Source organism: Perca fluviatilis, chromosome 6, assembly GCF_010015445.1.
Source record: "Perca fluviatilis chromosome 6, GENO_Pfluv_1.0, whole genome shotgun sequence".
Lineage (NCBI taxonomy): Eukaryota > Metazoa > Chordata > Actinopteri > Perciformes > Percidae > Perca > Perca fluviatilis.
In genome coordinates, this window is record NC_053117.1 from 13,613,662 (window position 1) to 13,630,216 (window position 16,555).

A 16,555-nucleotide genomic window follows, 5' to 3' on the forward strand; every position below is an offset into this window, starting at 1 on the left:
ATGGAACTATGACTAGAAATAGTAGTTGTAGTAGTTCATGGCGAAGCAGGGCACTGTAGGGCGTAGCAGGGCGTAGTAGGATGTAGCAGGACCACGGTGACAGCTGCAGCAATGATTTAGGTGCATCCAAGGAAAACTGCGGGGCGAGAAAACATAAGGGCTCCAGGGAATAAGCTTCTGAGAGATAAGTTAGTAACAAGCATTTCTGGGACGTGACTGTTAAGGCTACTGTTAAATTTGAGGTGTTTACTGATAAGCCTACTGTGAACATAGCAGAGAACAAAGCAGATCTGCTGCCAGCTGCTGCTCCTCTGTGCCCATTTACAAATTATTATCAACAGATGTGTTGTAATGTCTGACAAAAAAATGTTACTCATTGTGGGAACAGGATAACATTACTTAGTTATTGTATCCACATAAATGGTGATTATTTCTCAATACTCTCATTGTGTAAATATTGTGCGAAAGTACAAAGAGTCAACCCTCCAATATTGCCGCAATATCGACATCAATGTATTTTGTCAAAAATATTTGATTTTCTCCATATAACGGCCAGCTCTAGACCCAGTGCACAAAACACCTTTGTACTGTATGTGTTTAATCCTGTAGGCAGCGTGCTTCGTGGTGACTGCACTACTCCACCTCTTCTTCATGGCCTCCTTCTCCTGGATGCTGGTGGAGGGCCTGCTGCTCTGGAGCAAAGTCGTGTCCGTCAACATCAGCGAGGACCACAGGATGAAGCTCTACTACATCATCGGCTGGGGTAAACTCTCATCTTCCTTCACTGACTTGTCAAGTTGGAGTTTGAATTATGATGTGGTAGTCTATATCGACGATGTTTAATTCCCGGCATTGTTCTGGTGCCCAAACAAGAATCACCCGCCCACGGAAGCGGTTTACTGCACCAGAAAGCAGCTGTTCTTATAATATTCAATATGTATGAGAGTGTTCTCCTAGCTTACTTTTATCACATCATAATGACCAGATCATTACAATATTTCACTGAAGCGTTTTGTAAGAGAGAGAGAGGGAGAGGTGAATGCGCTCAGAGCAGATAGCTGTCGGGGAGCCTGTATGGAGATATGAATAACATGATTTCTCTGTGTGCCATGTAAACATCATATCCTGAAAATGATCAAAAACTGGATGTGCCTCATAACTGCAATAATCATGTCCATGTTACCACACATGATTCAAACAACATGCTATAGCTCCGTCCGTGGGTTCAGCCATACTCAGCGTCCAGCAACTAGTTTATCTACGGATCGAGTCATAAAAATAAACATTGCGATTAATAGTGGAAGGGTTGTTTGTGAAATGAGAAAAACGTGCTCTGGTTTATTGGTTCAAAACCAATCACAATCGTCATGGGCGTCGCTAAGCCCTGGATAGAGCCACGGTGCATCTGCAAAATAGCTTCGGGAAGGAACTTGTTTTGGTGGAACGTGTACGTTCAAAAGTTGTTTTAGGGCGTTTTCACACTGACAGCCTTTTGTTCGGTAAACTTTGGTTGAATCGAACTAGAGTTTGTTTGCCCCGCTGGTGCGGTTCATTTGGGCAGGTGAGAACATGGCCATCGAACTCTGGTGCGCACCAAAAGTGGACCAAACAAGCGTACCGAGACCTATTGGAGAGGTGGTCTCGGTACGCTTCCAATCGAAATCTAGAGCGGTTCGTTTGTAGTGAGAACGTGATCTGTACGCGAACCGCACCAACTATAAATACTCCATAAGTCTGAGCTGATGTCTCCTGTAGTCAGGTGTGTTTAGCAATCTGCGATGCAGCAGAGCAGCAAACTGTAGCAGCGTGGGGTGTTTCTATCACAGAAACAGACTGCGGTCAAGCTTGCTGTCAGTCACTCGTATCTCCGTGGTCAAACCAGCTGCCGCTAAAATTGGAGACAGACGCCGGCAGAGCAGAGCGAAGTCTCGGTGACCAGAGCAGACGTGGTAACGTCTCTCGCGAAACAATGTCTGATCATTTTGATGAAATGAGCTGGTTTGACCACTAGACCAGGACACAGGACCTTCTTCCTGTATTTACTTTCTTGCTGCCGCCCCCAGATATATCTGACCAATAAGAGGCTGGACGTTCTTGCTTGATTTGTAATGGCGCATTTTGGTACGCTTGGATTTTTCCAGGTGTGAAACCAAACCAAACCAAACCGAACCGAGGGCAAATCGCTCCATGTTTAAAAACTCACCAACTAATTCGGACCAAAGCAAACAAACTACAGGTGTGAAAACGCACTTAGTTGTGCAACAGAAAACTCAGATTGGACAGATAGTCATTCCGGGGTGTGAGAAAAACGTGCTCTGGTTTATTGACATTTCTTTAAACCAATCATTAAGCGCCAGTCGGAGCCATGGTGCCGCTGCAAAATAGCCTCTGGAAGGAACTTGTTTTGGTGGAACGTGTACGTTCAAAAGTTGTTTTAGTCGTGTAACAGAAAACTCAGATTGGACAGATAGTCTAGCTAGCTGTCTGGATTTACCCTGCAGAGATCTGAGGAGCAGTTAACCATAGTCCTCAGAAATCCACCGGAGTTTAGAACGCCACCACAAAGAAAGCGGAAGGTGACGGACATCTGGCCGAAAAGAGTGAAATCTGAAATGAAAATTGTAATTAACATTGCAGCCTTTAGGAGCTGCTAGTGGGGCTCTTAGACTTTTAGGCTTGTTTGTCCCATCCACTGATGATTTATTGATGTTAACTTATATCACTACTTAAAGAAACATTGTGTGGTGGACATGATGTGATGTCAACCCTTAACCCAGTTTCTTTTTTAAACATCCTGCAGCTGCTACTGTTCACGTTCCTCCAAATCCATCTGTGAGGGTGTGTTATGTCGATGAGAACAGTGTGTGAATAAGCACCACAGACACTCAATATTACAGTAAGGTGGCCCTCTCAGCTTTCCCAATGGAGATGTGCCCAATGTTCCTCTTCAGACTAAATATAAGAGAACAGAACAGACTAAATATGTATTGAAACGCGCTGATTATTTTGTTGTCATAACACTGCCACTGTTCATTTTCTTTTATCATTTGGTTTTCCAGGACTACCTGTTCTGATAGTTGGTGTAACAATGGCAGTATCAGTGGATGAGTACAAGGCAGATGATCACTGCTGGCTCAATGTGAAGACTGACACCATCTGGGCCTTTGTGGGACCTGTTATATTTGTCTTAGCGGTATGTAATCACTGCACTGTGTGTGTGTGTGTGTGTGTGTGTGTGTGTGTGTGTGTGTGTGTGTGTGTGTGTGTGTGTGTGTGTGTGTGTGTGTGTGTGTGTGTGTGTGTGTGTGTGTGTGTTCACCTGCCTCCTGTACTTTCTTCCCTACAATTCTATGTACTGTAACTGACATACAATACAGGCCAAAAGTTTGGACACACCTTCTCATTCAATGTGTTTCTTTATTTTCATGACTATTTACATTGTAGATTCTCACTGAAGGCATCAAAACTATGAATGAACACATTTGGAATTATGTACTTAACAAAAAAGTGTGAAATAACTGAAAGCATGTCTTATATTTTAGATTCCTCAAAGTAGCCACCCTTTGCTTTTTTTGATAACTCTGCAAACCCTTGGTGTTCTCTCAATGAGCTTCATGAGGTAGTCACCTGAAATGGTTTTCACTTCACAGGTGTGCTTTGTCAGGGTTAATTAGTGGAATTTTTTCCCTTATTAATAAAAAAGCAAAGGGTGGCTACTTTGAAGAAACTAGAATATAAGACATGTTTTTAGTTATTTCACACTTTTTTGTTAAGTACATAATTCCATATGTGTTCATTCATAGTTTTGATGCCTTCAGTGAGAATCTACAATGTAAATAGTCATGAAAATAAAAAGGAAACGCATTGAATGAGAAGGTGTGTCCAAACTTTTGGCCTGTTCTGTATGTATAGGTGTTGTGGTCATGTTTATTTGTGGACCTTTTTGTAACAACCTTTAGCCTTTGTCATACTCTTTAAATCCAGGAAACCTTGAAATTGTTTTGTGTTGCGAGTATCATGGTGTTTGAAATGACTATTAAAATATTTGAAAACTAGTTTATTCAAAACGTTTGAAGGAGGAAGAGGAAAAAGAAGGGGCCGTAATAATATATTTAATCAAGCCTACATTCATACAGGGACAGCATACACTTTGTGTTAAAGGATAACTTCATTTTTTTTTTCAACCCGGACCCTATTTTCCTTTGTTTTTGTGTCTAAGTGACTGACTTGAGCAACAATCTTTATTTTTTATTAGTTGTATTTATTATTAGTTGTATTAAGCAAGAAATAGTTAAGTTATTGGGCAATTGCACATGTTCAATTTCTGTCCACTTAAAATGCTGTTTTTGCCACTTACAGTACATGCTCATATTGTTATTCCAAGTGTCTGACAACATTATGGAAAGGATCCCTACAGAGATAGACCTTATTTGTTGAAGAGTAAGATCCTTTTAGTTTAACATGAAACAGCCCTAAAGTCACCAAACTCACAATAAAAAAAAAAGAAAAAGAAAATTATATATATATATATATATATATATATATATATATATATATATATATATATATATATATATATATATATATATAAATAATCAGTCCCTCCAGAAAAACGTGATTATGTGATCGCATAATTCAATGCATAATCAGCCTAAGTCCGCATATTTATGAATAAAATGTTGTGTTTACTTCACACAAGAGCAGCCATTTTCCCCTGATGCCATGGGAACGTTATGAAGTGACGTTATTACGCAAACATCATTGAAAAGCAGGGTGTTGGAGAAATCACTTGTTTTCTATTTTTCATCAAACCGCAGTTTTTGCAAGTTCCCGCAATTTCATCGCATAAAATTGCATAAATATCCCGCATTTTTTAAGAAAACGTGCCGCATAATCAAGGATTTTTGCCCGCAACAATCACAAAGAAACTCTGCATTTTTCTGGAAGGACTGATATATATATTTCATCTAAAGCACACTTCATTTAGAGTCGACGCTATCAAAAGCCGTCTTGGTTCGTCTTTCCACAGTTCCATCAATCACTCTGGTTTGGTTGAAATAAACCCTTTAATTCACCCGTTTACATTCAAAAATATACTGGCTCTATACACTCTAAAAGTATTGTTTTGTTTAGTATTGTTTTATGTAATGGAGTCTGGCGGGTTTGGCAATGGCCATTTCGTAAACAAAAAGAATCTTACTGTTTAATCGAAAAGGTCTATCTCTGTAAATGCATTTAACATTTTGCTGTGAGGCGACGGTGCTAACCACTGACTGCACCTAGTGGTGGAAGAAGTATTCAGATTCTTTACTTAAGTAAACATACTAAAACCACACTGGAAAAATACTCTGTTGCAATTACAAGTCATGCATTGAAAATGTTAATCAAGTAAAAGTATGTAAGTAGCATCAGGAAAATGTACTTAAAGTATTAAAAGTAAAGAAAAATCCTCCCATTTTAGAAAGCTTAAAGGATCCAACCAGTTGTGTGTTTAATGGTCTAATCATTCCAGCTGGACTTGGAGGCCGTTATATTGTTGGCTAGTTTAGATTATAATAAAAAAAACAGATTTTATAAATTACGTGTTTGGTGTGCAAAAATCTTAATGTGTAAAGTAACAACACGATCTCACGGCAGTTCATGAAATGGTCACGTTATTTTGAATTTATTGATTCGTGTACAACAACACGTTAATCTCGGGGTGGGTTTTCGTGGAGGCCAGCACAAAATGGTCTATATGGAGATTAATGGGGAAAGCAAACGTCACACCCCGGGACACGGCCGCGGGGGAGGACGCCTCCCACGCCAGGACACGGCCGCAGGGGACGCGTGACAATAACGGGACGGTCAACGGGGAAACAAAACACCACACGCGGGACGCGATCCCCGGCCTTCGGCTTCCGGCTTCCGGGGTGAAAGTCCTGAATTGTATGACCCACCCACCACCCCAACCAACCTCCTTACGCGGGTTTTCGGCATTTCATACTACTCGCTAACGTAGTCATTCTTTGATCACGACATATGCTTCCCATTTAAATACATTGGTTTACATTTTCGTGCTGGCCACCACGAAAAAAAAAAAGAGAAAAAACGGCCCCGTGAATACGAATCAATAGATTAAATAACGGGACCATTTCGCGAACTGCCATGAGACTGGGTTGCAAGTAACTAGTAACTAAAGCTGTCAGATGAATGTAGTGTAAGTAGTAAAATGTACAACATTTCTCTTTGAAATGTAGCGGAGTAGAAGTAGAAAGTGGCATGAAAAGAAAAGACTCAAGTAAAGTACCTGAAAATCAGTACTTGAGTAAATGTACTTAGTTACTTTCCCCCACTGACTGCACCACCGTGCAGTCAGCACACAACACAAGATGAGTCCAAAGATCGCAGAAGATTCTATCATCAACATGAAGACTGGGCTTCCATATATTTTCTCTATATTCTGTTTTTCCATCGCAAATAGGCGATGAGCAGAGATAAAATGAAATAAAGGGATAAAATGAAATATCAGCTGAGAAGTGTTTAGCCTGAGGAGGAGGGTAAACGTGCCCTCCTCTACATGTGCCTTGAGGCCAAGTGGATGTGCAGCGGCACGTCTCATGTTTGCTGGAGGCCATGTGTGATGCTGTTGTCATCCCCCAGGTCAACGCAGTTGTGCTGTTCCGGGTTGTCATGGTGACCGTCTCCAGCGCTCGCCGCCGCGCTAAGATGCTCAGTCCAAGCTCGGCAGCAAAGATGCAGACCTTTGACCTCACCTGGTGAGATACAATGGCTTCTCTACCTTTCTCACTCCCCCACCCACCCCCCTCTCCTCCTGCTTTTTGTGCGCTCTCTTTCATGAGTCTTTTTTTTCTTTCTACCGCGCGCCCACACTGTCTCTCTCACGCTCCCTCCCTCTCACACAGACACACATACTTGCTTGTTTCCTTTTCAGTTCGAGCCAGCCACAGTCAATAGAGACAGTGTGAGCGTTTGGGAGTTTACGTCGGGAGTCTGCTGTGGGAGTTGGAAGGGCTTATCAGCTTAACACCTGGTCCCAACACAACTGCATGCAAGGGCGTAGGTTTAGTTTTTATCATGGGGGGGCGGACACACACACACACATTATAACCGGGGGGTCTGTGGGGTCCTCCTCCCCAGAAACCTTTTGAGCGTTAACCACTTCATATCCTGTGTCTGAAATCGTTGGAATTCATATATTTACTGGTAAGAAGGGCTGGGTCCGAAAATCCACTTTACGGATATTCATTTGTTGGGTAGCCGTTTGATTTTTGATTTGGGGATTTGAATATTCGTTTTCAGTTTTGTCATTCCTTCAATACTGCAATAAAGTTAAGAGAGATGCAACTTTTGGGGAAAGTCAACCCTAAGAAGCAGCCCTAATAAGGATATATGCATGGTTTGAGCCCCCTTAATGGTTATTTTTACCTCTTTTTGGGGAGTGGTTTGTCTTTCATATTTTTTTGAGGGGGGAGCAATCTACCTCTTATCCCCTGCATCCCCCCTGAAATCTAGGCCTATGAATGCATGTATGTGTTGTTTGCATGCTGCATCTTAGTCATTCAGCCATTAATCATGTTATTTTATGAGTGCTTTTGTGTTATAGCTTCCATCTAGCAGTGTTTTGTTCTTTTTAGGCTCTTTACAACATGAGTGTCTGAAACATGATGTGGGATCAACAGTGAAGTTCCAATAAGAGCTACAAAGATGAATCGATAAGTTGTCAACTGTAAAATTAATCTCCCACTATTTTGATAATTGTTTAATTGGTTTGATTTATTTTTTATAAAAAAAATTCTGATTCAGCTTGTTAAATGTGAATATTTTCTAGATTCTTCACTCCTCTGTGACAGTAAACTGAACGTCTTTGAGTTGTGGACAAAATTAGACATTTGAGGACGTCATCTTGGGCTTTTTGGGAAACACTGAGTCACATTTTTCACCATTTATGACACTAGCTGTGTTCGACACCGTTCCCTATCACGGAAATAGTGCACTATATAGTGTGTTCGCTATTTTGTAGAGGTGTTCAAATTCTCTGCGGTTAATTTCACTCACTATACTGTATATTCCACTATAAAATACCCACAATGCACTGCTAATTTAAGTGTACATACAATGTTCCCTACATTTTACTCCCGTATACCACAATGCAACCTGGTCATCTTATCCCAGAGGAAAAGCAGAAGCAGAAGCAGCCGCGAAAACTGAAAAGGAAAAATGGAGCGGATTTTGTTTCTCAACAGTGGAAATGTAACATACAACATATATACAACCTTTTACTATTCTCCTGAGTGCTGGGTTTGTTTCCGGGATGTATTAGAAGCATTTTTGTTTTTCCGTTTGTCTACATGATGCTGGGGTTGAAAGCATCTTTTCAGAGAGTGTCCAAAATCTCGTTTGGTCGTTCCCTTTATAGGGACCAGTAACTGAGCTGTGAAACGGTCTCATTGGTGGTGTTCTACGGTGGCCGGGAAGTGCAATGCAACATTACAAAGAATGAAACACTTTTACATTTTGGAAAACAAATTTACATTTTGGAAAACAAAATAACATTTTGGAAAACAAATTTACATTTTGGAAAACAAAATAACATTTTGGAAAACAAATTTACATTTTGGAAAACAAAATAACATTTTAGAAAACAAATTTACATTTTGGAAAACAAAATAACATTTTAGAAAACAAATTTACATTTTAGAAAACAAATTTACATTTTGGAAAACAAATTTACATTTTGGAAAACAAAATAACATTTTAGAAAACAAATTTACATTTTGGAAAACAAAATAACATTTTAGAAAACAAATTTACATTTTGGAAAACAAAATAACATTTTCGAAAACAAATTTACATTTTAGAAAACAAATTTACATTTTGGAAAACAAAATAACATTTTAGAAAACAAATTTACATTTTCGAAAACAAATTAACAAGATGCAAAACACTTTTACCAGTCCCGAAACAAATTTACAAATGACAGATTCTTCAGCGGAAGGGAATGTACCACATACCGGAAGTGATGAGGTTTTGTATACATGTCGCCTTGACTACGGCAGTTATGGATCGAATGCGTCAATAGAGCCCCCATCTTGGAACAGGGAGGCACTGCCTTATATACTGTCTATGGGCCGTCCTTAATGCATCAGCGTCAATGTAGGCAAAGGTCTAACGGAAATAAAATCACTATAAATCGTCAAAATCTCATGCGATGTTCTTGTTTTTTTAAACAAAAAGACAAAGAGACTAATTAATGTGTTAATACAAAGAATATTTATTATAATCAGTTCACAGATATGAGTACAAACGGAAACTTCACCCTTCTGAACTAAGAGGTTCTGCTTCAAAGTGAAGTTTAAACAGACTGAAATGTCCAGGCTCACTCCCCCACTAATGATTCATTTATTTCTGCATGTATTTATTTATTTAACGAGACTTTAAGTCGTGTTTCGTCGTCCACAGTCCGAGTCCCGCCAGACTCCCTTTAGGAAACCTGTGATTTAAACTTCAGCAGGCTGTGACAGTCCGCTCCGTTTAGTCCTGGATCTGATTCTCCGGGCTTCCCTTCCGCTCCAGCGGCGCAATACGGCTGGCCGGTCTCCAGCTGCGTGGTGTCGGTTTTGGCTCCCAGGAATGGGCAGTGAGCTCCAGGTCCTGCAGCTGCAGACGGACTCAGCTGCCCCCTGCTGTAGCCCGATCCGGCCGCGGCTGTCGATACGTTCCCTGTTTTTCCAATGTTTCCGTCAGGTCCGCGTCATATAAAAACTCCAAACACCGACCACCACGCTAAAGTCACCATAAACTTCATTCACGCCATATACTCACTCACAACAACACAAATTGACTGCGCTCACCAACAACACCTCATCACTTCCGGTATGTGGTACATTCCCTTTCCGTGAAGAATCTGTCATTTGTAAATTTTTTTGTTCTGGGACTGGTAAAAGTGTTTTGCATCTTGTTAATTTGTTTTCTAAAATGTAAATTTGTTTTCGAAAATGTAAATTTGTTTTCGAAAATGTAAATTTGTTTTCTAAAATGTTATTTTGTTTTCCAAAATGTAAATTTGTTTTCTAAAACGCGTAAATTTTGTTTCGAAAATGTTATTTTGTTTTCCAAAATGTAAATTTGTTTTCTAAAACGTAAATTTGTTTTCGAAAATGTTATTTTGTTTTCCAAAATGTAAATTTGTTTTCTAAAACGTAAATTTGTTTTCGAAAATGTTATTTTGTTTTCCAAAATGTAAATTTGTTTTCTAAAATGTTATTTTGTTTTCCAAAATGTAAATTTGTTTTCTAAAATGTTATTTTGTTTTCCAAAATGTAAATTTGTTTTCCAAAATGTAAATTTGTTTTCCAAAATGTAAATTTGTCTCGAGCTTTGTAAAAGTGTTTCATTCTTTGTAATGTTGCATTGCACTTCCCGGCCACCGTAGTGTTCCCTTCTAAAATACAGATCTTAATTAATTTGATTAATTTATCTGGTATCTTTGAAGGAACAAAAGAAGGGGTGAAATTCGAGCACTGACCTGTTTAACCAGCCCTTATTACAACCAGTGTTGCCACAGTTACATTGAAAAAGTAACTTAGTTACTTTATAGATTACTTGATTATAAAAGTAATTTAGTTACTTTACAGATTACTTGATTTTAAAAGTAACGAATTTAGATTACAAGTTACTTTATTAGTTACATTCAGCAACTGCCGACAACACCCCCACAGCCTCAACATAAAAATGACAACCGGTTTACTGTGAGGCAGCTCAGCGTTGCCAGTAGTAGGGATCTGGTTTATTATGGCACAAAAGAGAGCGAGTCAACCGTGTTTAAGGGCAGCATTTCCGCTACAACATAGGCCTACTGCCCGACCAACTTCTTCAACTCTCCCCCACTTACTGGTTTTGCACCGATGTCCAGGTTTTGTTGTTTGGGTGGTGGGGGGCCTCCTTCTCTCTGCTTCACACCACCTGCTGGGACTTGCTCTGTAAGTTTGACTGCAGTGCTGCGACTCCAAATGTTTCTTCAAATTTGACAGTGTTTTCGTAGCTAGATAGCACTTTGTCGCCACCAGCACAGAGTGTACAACGAACCTTAATATTGCCGTCTTTAGCTGACACAAACTCAAAATAGTGACTGTATTTCCAGCTAGAAAGCGCACATCTCTCTCCTCCCTCCATTGTTGTTTACGTTTGTGTTGCTGCGTGGTACATGTGACCTGTCCTCATGCTGAAAACGTGACTTGTCGCATACGTGACTTCACTCCCGGAGACGCAAGAAGAAAGCAAAAATATATATTTTTACTAAGGAAAATGACAAAAATAGTAACGCACAGTGACTTGGATAAGTAACTTTAATCTGATTACTGGTTTGGAAATAGTAACGCGTTAGATTACTCATTACTGAAAAAAGTGCTCAGATTAGAGTAACGCTTTACAAGTAACGCGTTACGTGGAATCACTGATTACAACAAATATACAAATAATCACAAACAACTGTTTAAAGTAATAGAATTTATTTAACTTCCAAATAATTAATTGTCAATCAATAGTTCTTCAATCAATAAACCTACATACTTGTTACAAACTACAACAAAACAAAACAGCAAACGTGTGGTGAGCGTGTGTGTGTGTGTGTGTGTGTGTGTGTGTGTGTGTGTGTGTGTGTGTGTGTGTGTGTGTGTGTGTGTGTGTGTGTGTGTGTGTGAGGAAAATCAGCGGGGTGACAAGATCATGTGGGTACGAAACCCAAAAATTCAAGAAAAACTCCACAAGCACCCATAAAAGGGTTTGACGAATTAGTAATTCAAGTTGTTACCGTCACTAAACTCAACCTCTTCGTTCAGGTTCTGGGGTTGAAAACTTATTATTATTAAAAAAAAAAAGCTTCTATAGAAGAAAAGTCCTAATATATAAGAATATATTTAAAAAAAAAAAAAAAAACAGCAGCACAGCGCACTAAGAAATAATACTGCGTTTTAATATTTAATTGTGAAAAGTGTACAGTTTGAATGAAGCGTGGAGGACCGGAAGCTGTCATGGCGGTTTCTGTCGGTGCTCAAGTGATTTTTCGTCATCTTGAAGCACCGCCGGATGTGAGACCCTGTAGTTTAATACAAAAACATCAAAAATGGCTGCTTGCGTGAGCTGCACAAAACTATTTAACCCCAAGAGGGCAGTAGTGGTGCTGGGTTGCAGCGCCACGTAGCTATTGGCTAGCCGTTAGCTAACGTTTGTTTGTTTGTTTGTTTGTTTGTTTGTTTGTTTGTTTGTTTGTTTGTTTGTTTGTTTGTGTGTGTGTGTGTGTGTGTGTAGGTTAGCATGCAAGGAGAAAGAAAGAACACATTTAAAGATAAAAGAAACACTTGGAGTCTTGATTTTCGGGGCTAAACACTCCTCTCGTTCACTCAGGATTCTGTGCCTAACGTGATGTTACGGCCGAGGTCTGAGAAACTTGGCTAACGAGGGGATGTTTACATGTTTAGCCTCTCTGGTAAGCTAACAGCTGATCTGTTCGCTGAAAGAGTAACCGGTCTCTTTGCTTGCACAGGGCCGCGAGGCTCGTCTTGTTCTCTCGCTCAGTACAGTGTCTAAGCTCCGCTGCGGGAGCTGTGTAGCATTTACAATAAAGCTACAGTCTCAACACAAAATATTCAACGTTGTCCCATGATCTAGGACTTTCACAGAAATAGATTGGACTCTGCGGTCACAATCAGATTAATAACCAAGGCATTCAACAGTAGCACTCAATCAAATCATATTCAATGTCTTAACACAATTGCAGCATTAGCAGTCACTAACATTAATAAACACACATCAATATCTCTCTGCCCAGAAACCTCAAGCCTCTTAAACGTGAATTATACTAGCCGCATCCAAGGTGGAGCGCGCCATCGCGACGTCAAAATTACCTAATATCCTGCCAACGCGCACAATTTATGGCTCCCGAGCAGAGGTCGCGCACGGCTCTTTTTTTTCCAGCGGTGCACGACAAAGCGGAAACAGGAGGCCTGAACGAGTTCACCAACAACCGGATACCAGGTCTCTCTGGTAAACTTACTGGGTTAAGATGACTTCTTTTATGGTGAATGAAAGGCTTGATCCGACAAAGTAGGTCATTGAATCAAATCGAAGCATTGACGGCAATGCTGCTGCCAGTTGTGCCGCTGTTTACCTTTTTCTTCTTCTTCTACTCCGTAGAAAGAGCAACGTCGGTAGCTTTTGCTCATTAGCGCCACCGCTGTTCAGGAGAAGACTGCAACTAGTGTCGCGAGCACCAGCGCGGGTATAAATACGCACGGCGATTTCATGACGTCACATATGTGCGAGCCATCTGGGCTGCGGTTACTGTAAAGCACGCATAACTTGTGTGGTGGGAAGTAGTAGTAGGGGCAGTAGAAAAAACGTTTCCTCTTCTGCAGATATGAAAGCACAGGGCGCGTGTTTCCCAGGATCCAAAATAGTCCACTTTCATCCAGAAAATGAACTAATATATATATATATAATATATATATATAAACACAGCACAAACGTTTCTCGTGCCACCAGACATGGATTCACGCTGCCTTTGGGTTCCACTTAACCAATGGGAATTCCGAGTTCTTTAGAAGGTGTGAACAACAACGTCTGTAGTTTTTAGACCTCCACAGTTTGAAACGCCCTCCCCTCGTGGAGTTCTCATAGAGGTAGGAACTTTCAGGCTGCTACAGTTACAGACAGGCCTTTCTCTTTGTTTGAAAAAGCCGCGTTTATTTGTCTCAGAAAGCAGTCAGGCTGTGGAATTGCGTGAAGGCTGCTATCCCTTTGTTTGTGGCTACATGTCTCTCAGAGGTCAGTTTAATCCCCTTTCTGATGGTCCCAACAAGGGCTTAAGGCTACATTTACATTGCTATGTTTTGTTTTTTAAGCGGAGTTTTGAGCCAAAAGCTCCAGTCGAAGAACTAATCTCCGTTTAAAGTAACACGGCCAAACCATCAACATTCTCGTATACTGGGTATTAACAGGAGGCAGCATGTATACTCCGCCAGTTGATGGTAGTTGCCATGGTAACGTTGGTAAGTATTCAATTCAATTCAATTCAATTTTATTTATAGTATCAAATCATAACATAAGTTATCTCGAGACACTTTACAGATAGAGTAGGTCTAGACCACACTCTATAATTTACAAAGCCCCAACAATTCCAACAATTCCAGTAATTCCCTCAAGAGCAAGCAGTGCGACAGTGAGGGAAAAACTCCCTCTTGGGAAGAAACCTCGGCCAGACCCAGGCTCTTGGTAGGCGGTGTCTGACGAGCCGGTTGGGGGTGTGATGAACAGTGGCGATAGTAGTCACATTAATAATGGATCAGTGATTGGGGGGGGGGGGGGGGGGGGGGGGGGCGGGGGGGGCGGCGCAAGACAATGGGAGGCAACGCTGAGCTCAGCAGGGAATGCAGCAGGACCACGGCGCGACAGCTGCAACCAGGGTCTTGGTGCCAACGTTCTCCAAGGAAATACGCTGGGGAAAAAAGCATAAGGACTCCGGGAGTAAACTCCCCAGAAGCTAGGATTAGTAACAAGCATTTCTGGGACGGGCTGCACACAAATAGTAGTAGTAATAGTAACAGTAATAGAAACAGTAATAGAAAGGGAGAGGAGAGAGCAGCTCAGTGTGTCAAAGGAAGGAAGTCCCCCGGCAGTCTAGGACTATAACAGCGTAACTATAACAGGTAACTAAGAGAGACAGGTCATAAGGAGAGGTAGCTTTTTCGGGCTTAGAACTCTCCCCCCGCCGATCTGGCTTGGCTGGCCTGCCTCCCCTACTTTGTTATGTATTATTAATCTAACAATTATGAAGAGAAGCAGTTGGGCCAGTTAGGTGAACACTGCAACTCCTACCCCCTAACTATAAGCTTTATCAAATAGGAGAGTTTTAAGTTCATTCTTGAATGAGGTGACAGTTTCTGCCCCCCGAACCCAGATCGGGAGCTGGTTCCATAGGAGAGGAGCCTGATAACTGAAGGCTCTAGCTCCCATTCTACTTTTAGAGACTCTAGGTACCACCAGTAACTCTGCATTCTGGGAGCGCAGTGTTCTAGTGGGACAATAGGGTATTAGGAGCTCTTCTAGATATGATGGTGCTAGACCATTTAGAGCTTTGTAGGTCAAGAGAAGGACTTTAAACTCAATCCTGGATTCAACAGGAAGCCAATGCAGAGAAGCTAATACAGGAGAAATATGATCTCTTTTCTTAGTTCTTGTGAGAACACGCGCGCTGCAGCATTCTGGATCAGCTGGAGAGTCTTAAGAGACTTATTTGAGCAACCTGACAGTAGGGAATTACAATAGTCCAGCCTGGAAGTAACAAATGCATGGACTAGTTTTTCAGCGTCGTTTTGAGACAGGATATTCCTAATTTTGGCAATGTTACGAAGATGAAAAAAGGCTGTTCTTGAGGTTTGTTTTAGATTGGCATTAAAGGATATATCCTGATCAAAGATAACTCCTAAATTTCTAACAGTGGTGCTGGAGGCCAGGGCAACACCATCCAGAGTAGCTATATCTCTAGATAATGAAGTTCGGAGGTGTTTAGGGCCCAGCACAATAACTTCAGTTTTGTTAGGGTAAGTATCTGAGCGATATGACTCAATCAGGCATTGGCGTCAGTGTCGGTGTTGCCAAAGGTCTCCGTTTGCGACCGTTGAGACTGCAACACAACCCCGCAGATTCCAACCCAAAATGGGGTCAGAGGTGTTTACAAATTTCTCCGGTTTAGGGGCTCTGAAACGCCAGAGCAGGGGGCATGCGAGGTGTAAATGTAAATGTAGCAAAAGATATTCCTTTTTAAAACCAAAACCTAGCAATGTAAATGTAGCCTAAGAAGGTGGACTACATGACTTCAGTTATGAGTTCTTTACACTGTCTTCCTGTCTTTCAGAGAATTGAAAATACTGCAGTTGCTTAATAAAGCACTGAATAGTTTAGGGGCAAAATACATTTGCACGTCACGCTCTTTAATGTTTCATCTATTGTTGCTAAAATGTGCTATACAAATAAAGCTGCCTTGCCTCAAATGAGCCAGCTTGTAGTAAAGAAACATTGTGCTTCATTAAAAAAACGTTAATTTCCTCTTTCAACCACTTCACCTCAACTTATTGCCAGTCAGAGGTCTGTCAGGTCTGTCTTGTTGCTATGGTTACAGGATGATAGTACAAACATGTCTAGTAATTCTGCTACTGTATAGTTATGCAAGCAACATTTCCAGCAACTTAGCCACAGATGCCATAATGGTGCAGATGACTTCTGCCCATATGCATATGCAGGTGATTGCATTTCTGACAAAATATATAAATATGCACAGGCATCAAAGGGGCATTAATCATATTAGCAGACATCTCAGAGATGTCTCTAAACCTGGACAAATGCATTTAAACTGTCCCTTTAATACAGTTAAGATAACCCTGTAGTTGATCGACCCTGACGACACGTGCATTAAAACGTTATCTAAATCTTCCTGATATTGTACATGTAATAGGATTATGTGCAAATGGATTATTAGAAATATGCAGCGTTTGGGGCA

At 40.8% G+C, this 16,555-nt stretch overlaps 1 protein-coding gene across 2 annotated transcripts in view; it reads left to right on the forward strand.

Annotated features, from left to right (window-relative positions):
* The window catches only part of adgrd2 (adhesion G protein-coupled receptor D2), a 78,792-nt gene that overhangs the window by 46,103 nt on the left and 16,134 nt on the right, over positions 1-16,555 (forward strand). For both annotated transcript variants that reach the window (XM_039804373.1, XM_039804374.1), the window contains exons 16-18: positions 610-763; positions 3,060-3,193; positions 6,643-6,758. In XM_039804373.1, coding sequence (XP_039660307.1) covers positions 610-763; positions 3,060-3,193; positions 6,643-6,758 — 404 coding nt within the window. The remainder of the gene's footprint in view (positions 1-609; positions 764-3,059; positions 3,194-6,642; positions 6,759-16,555) is intronic.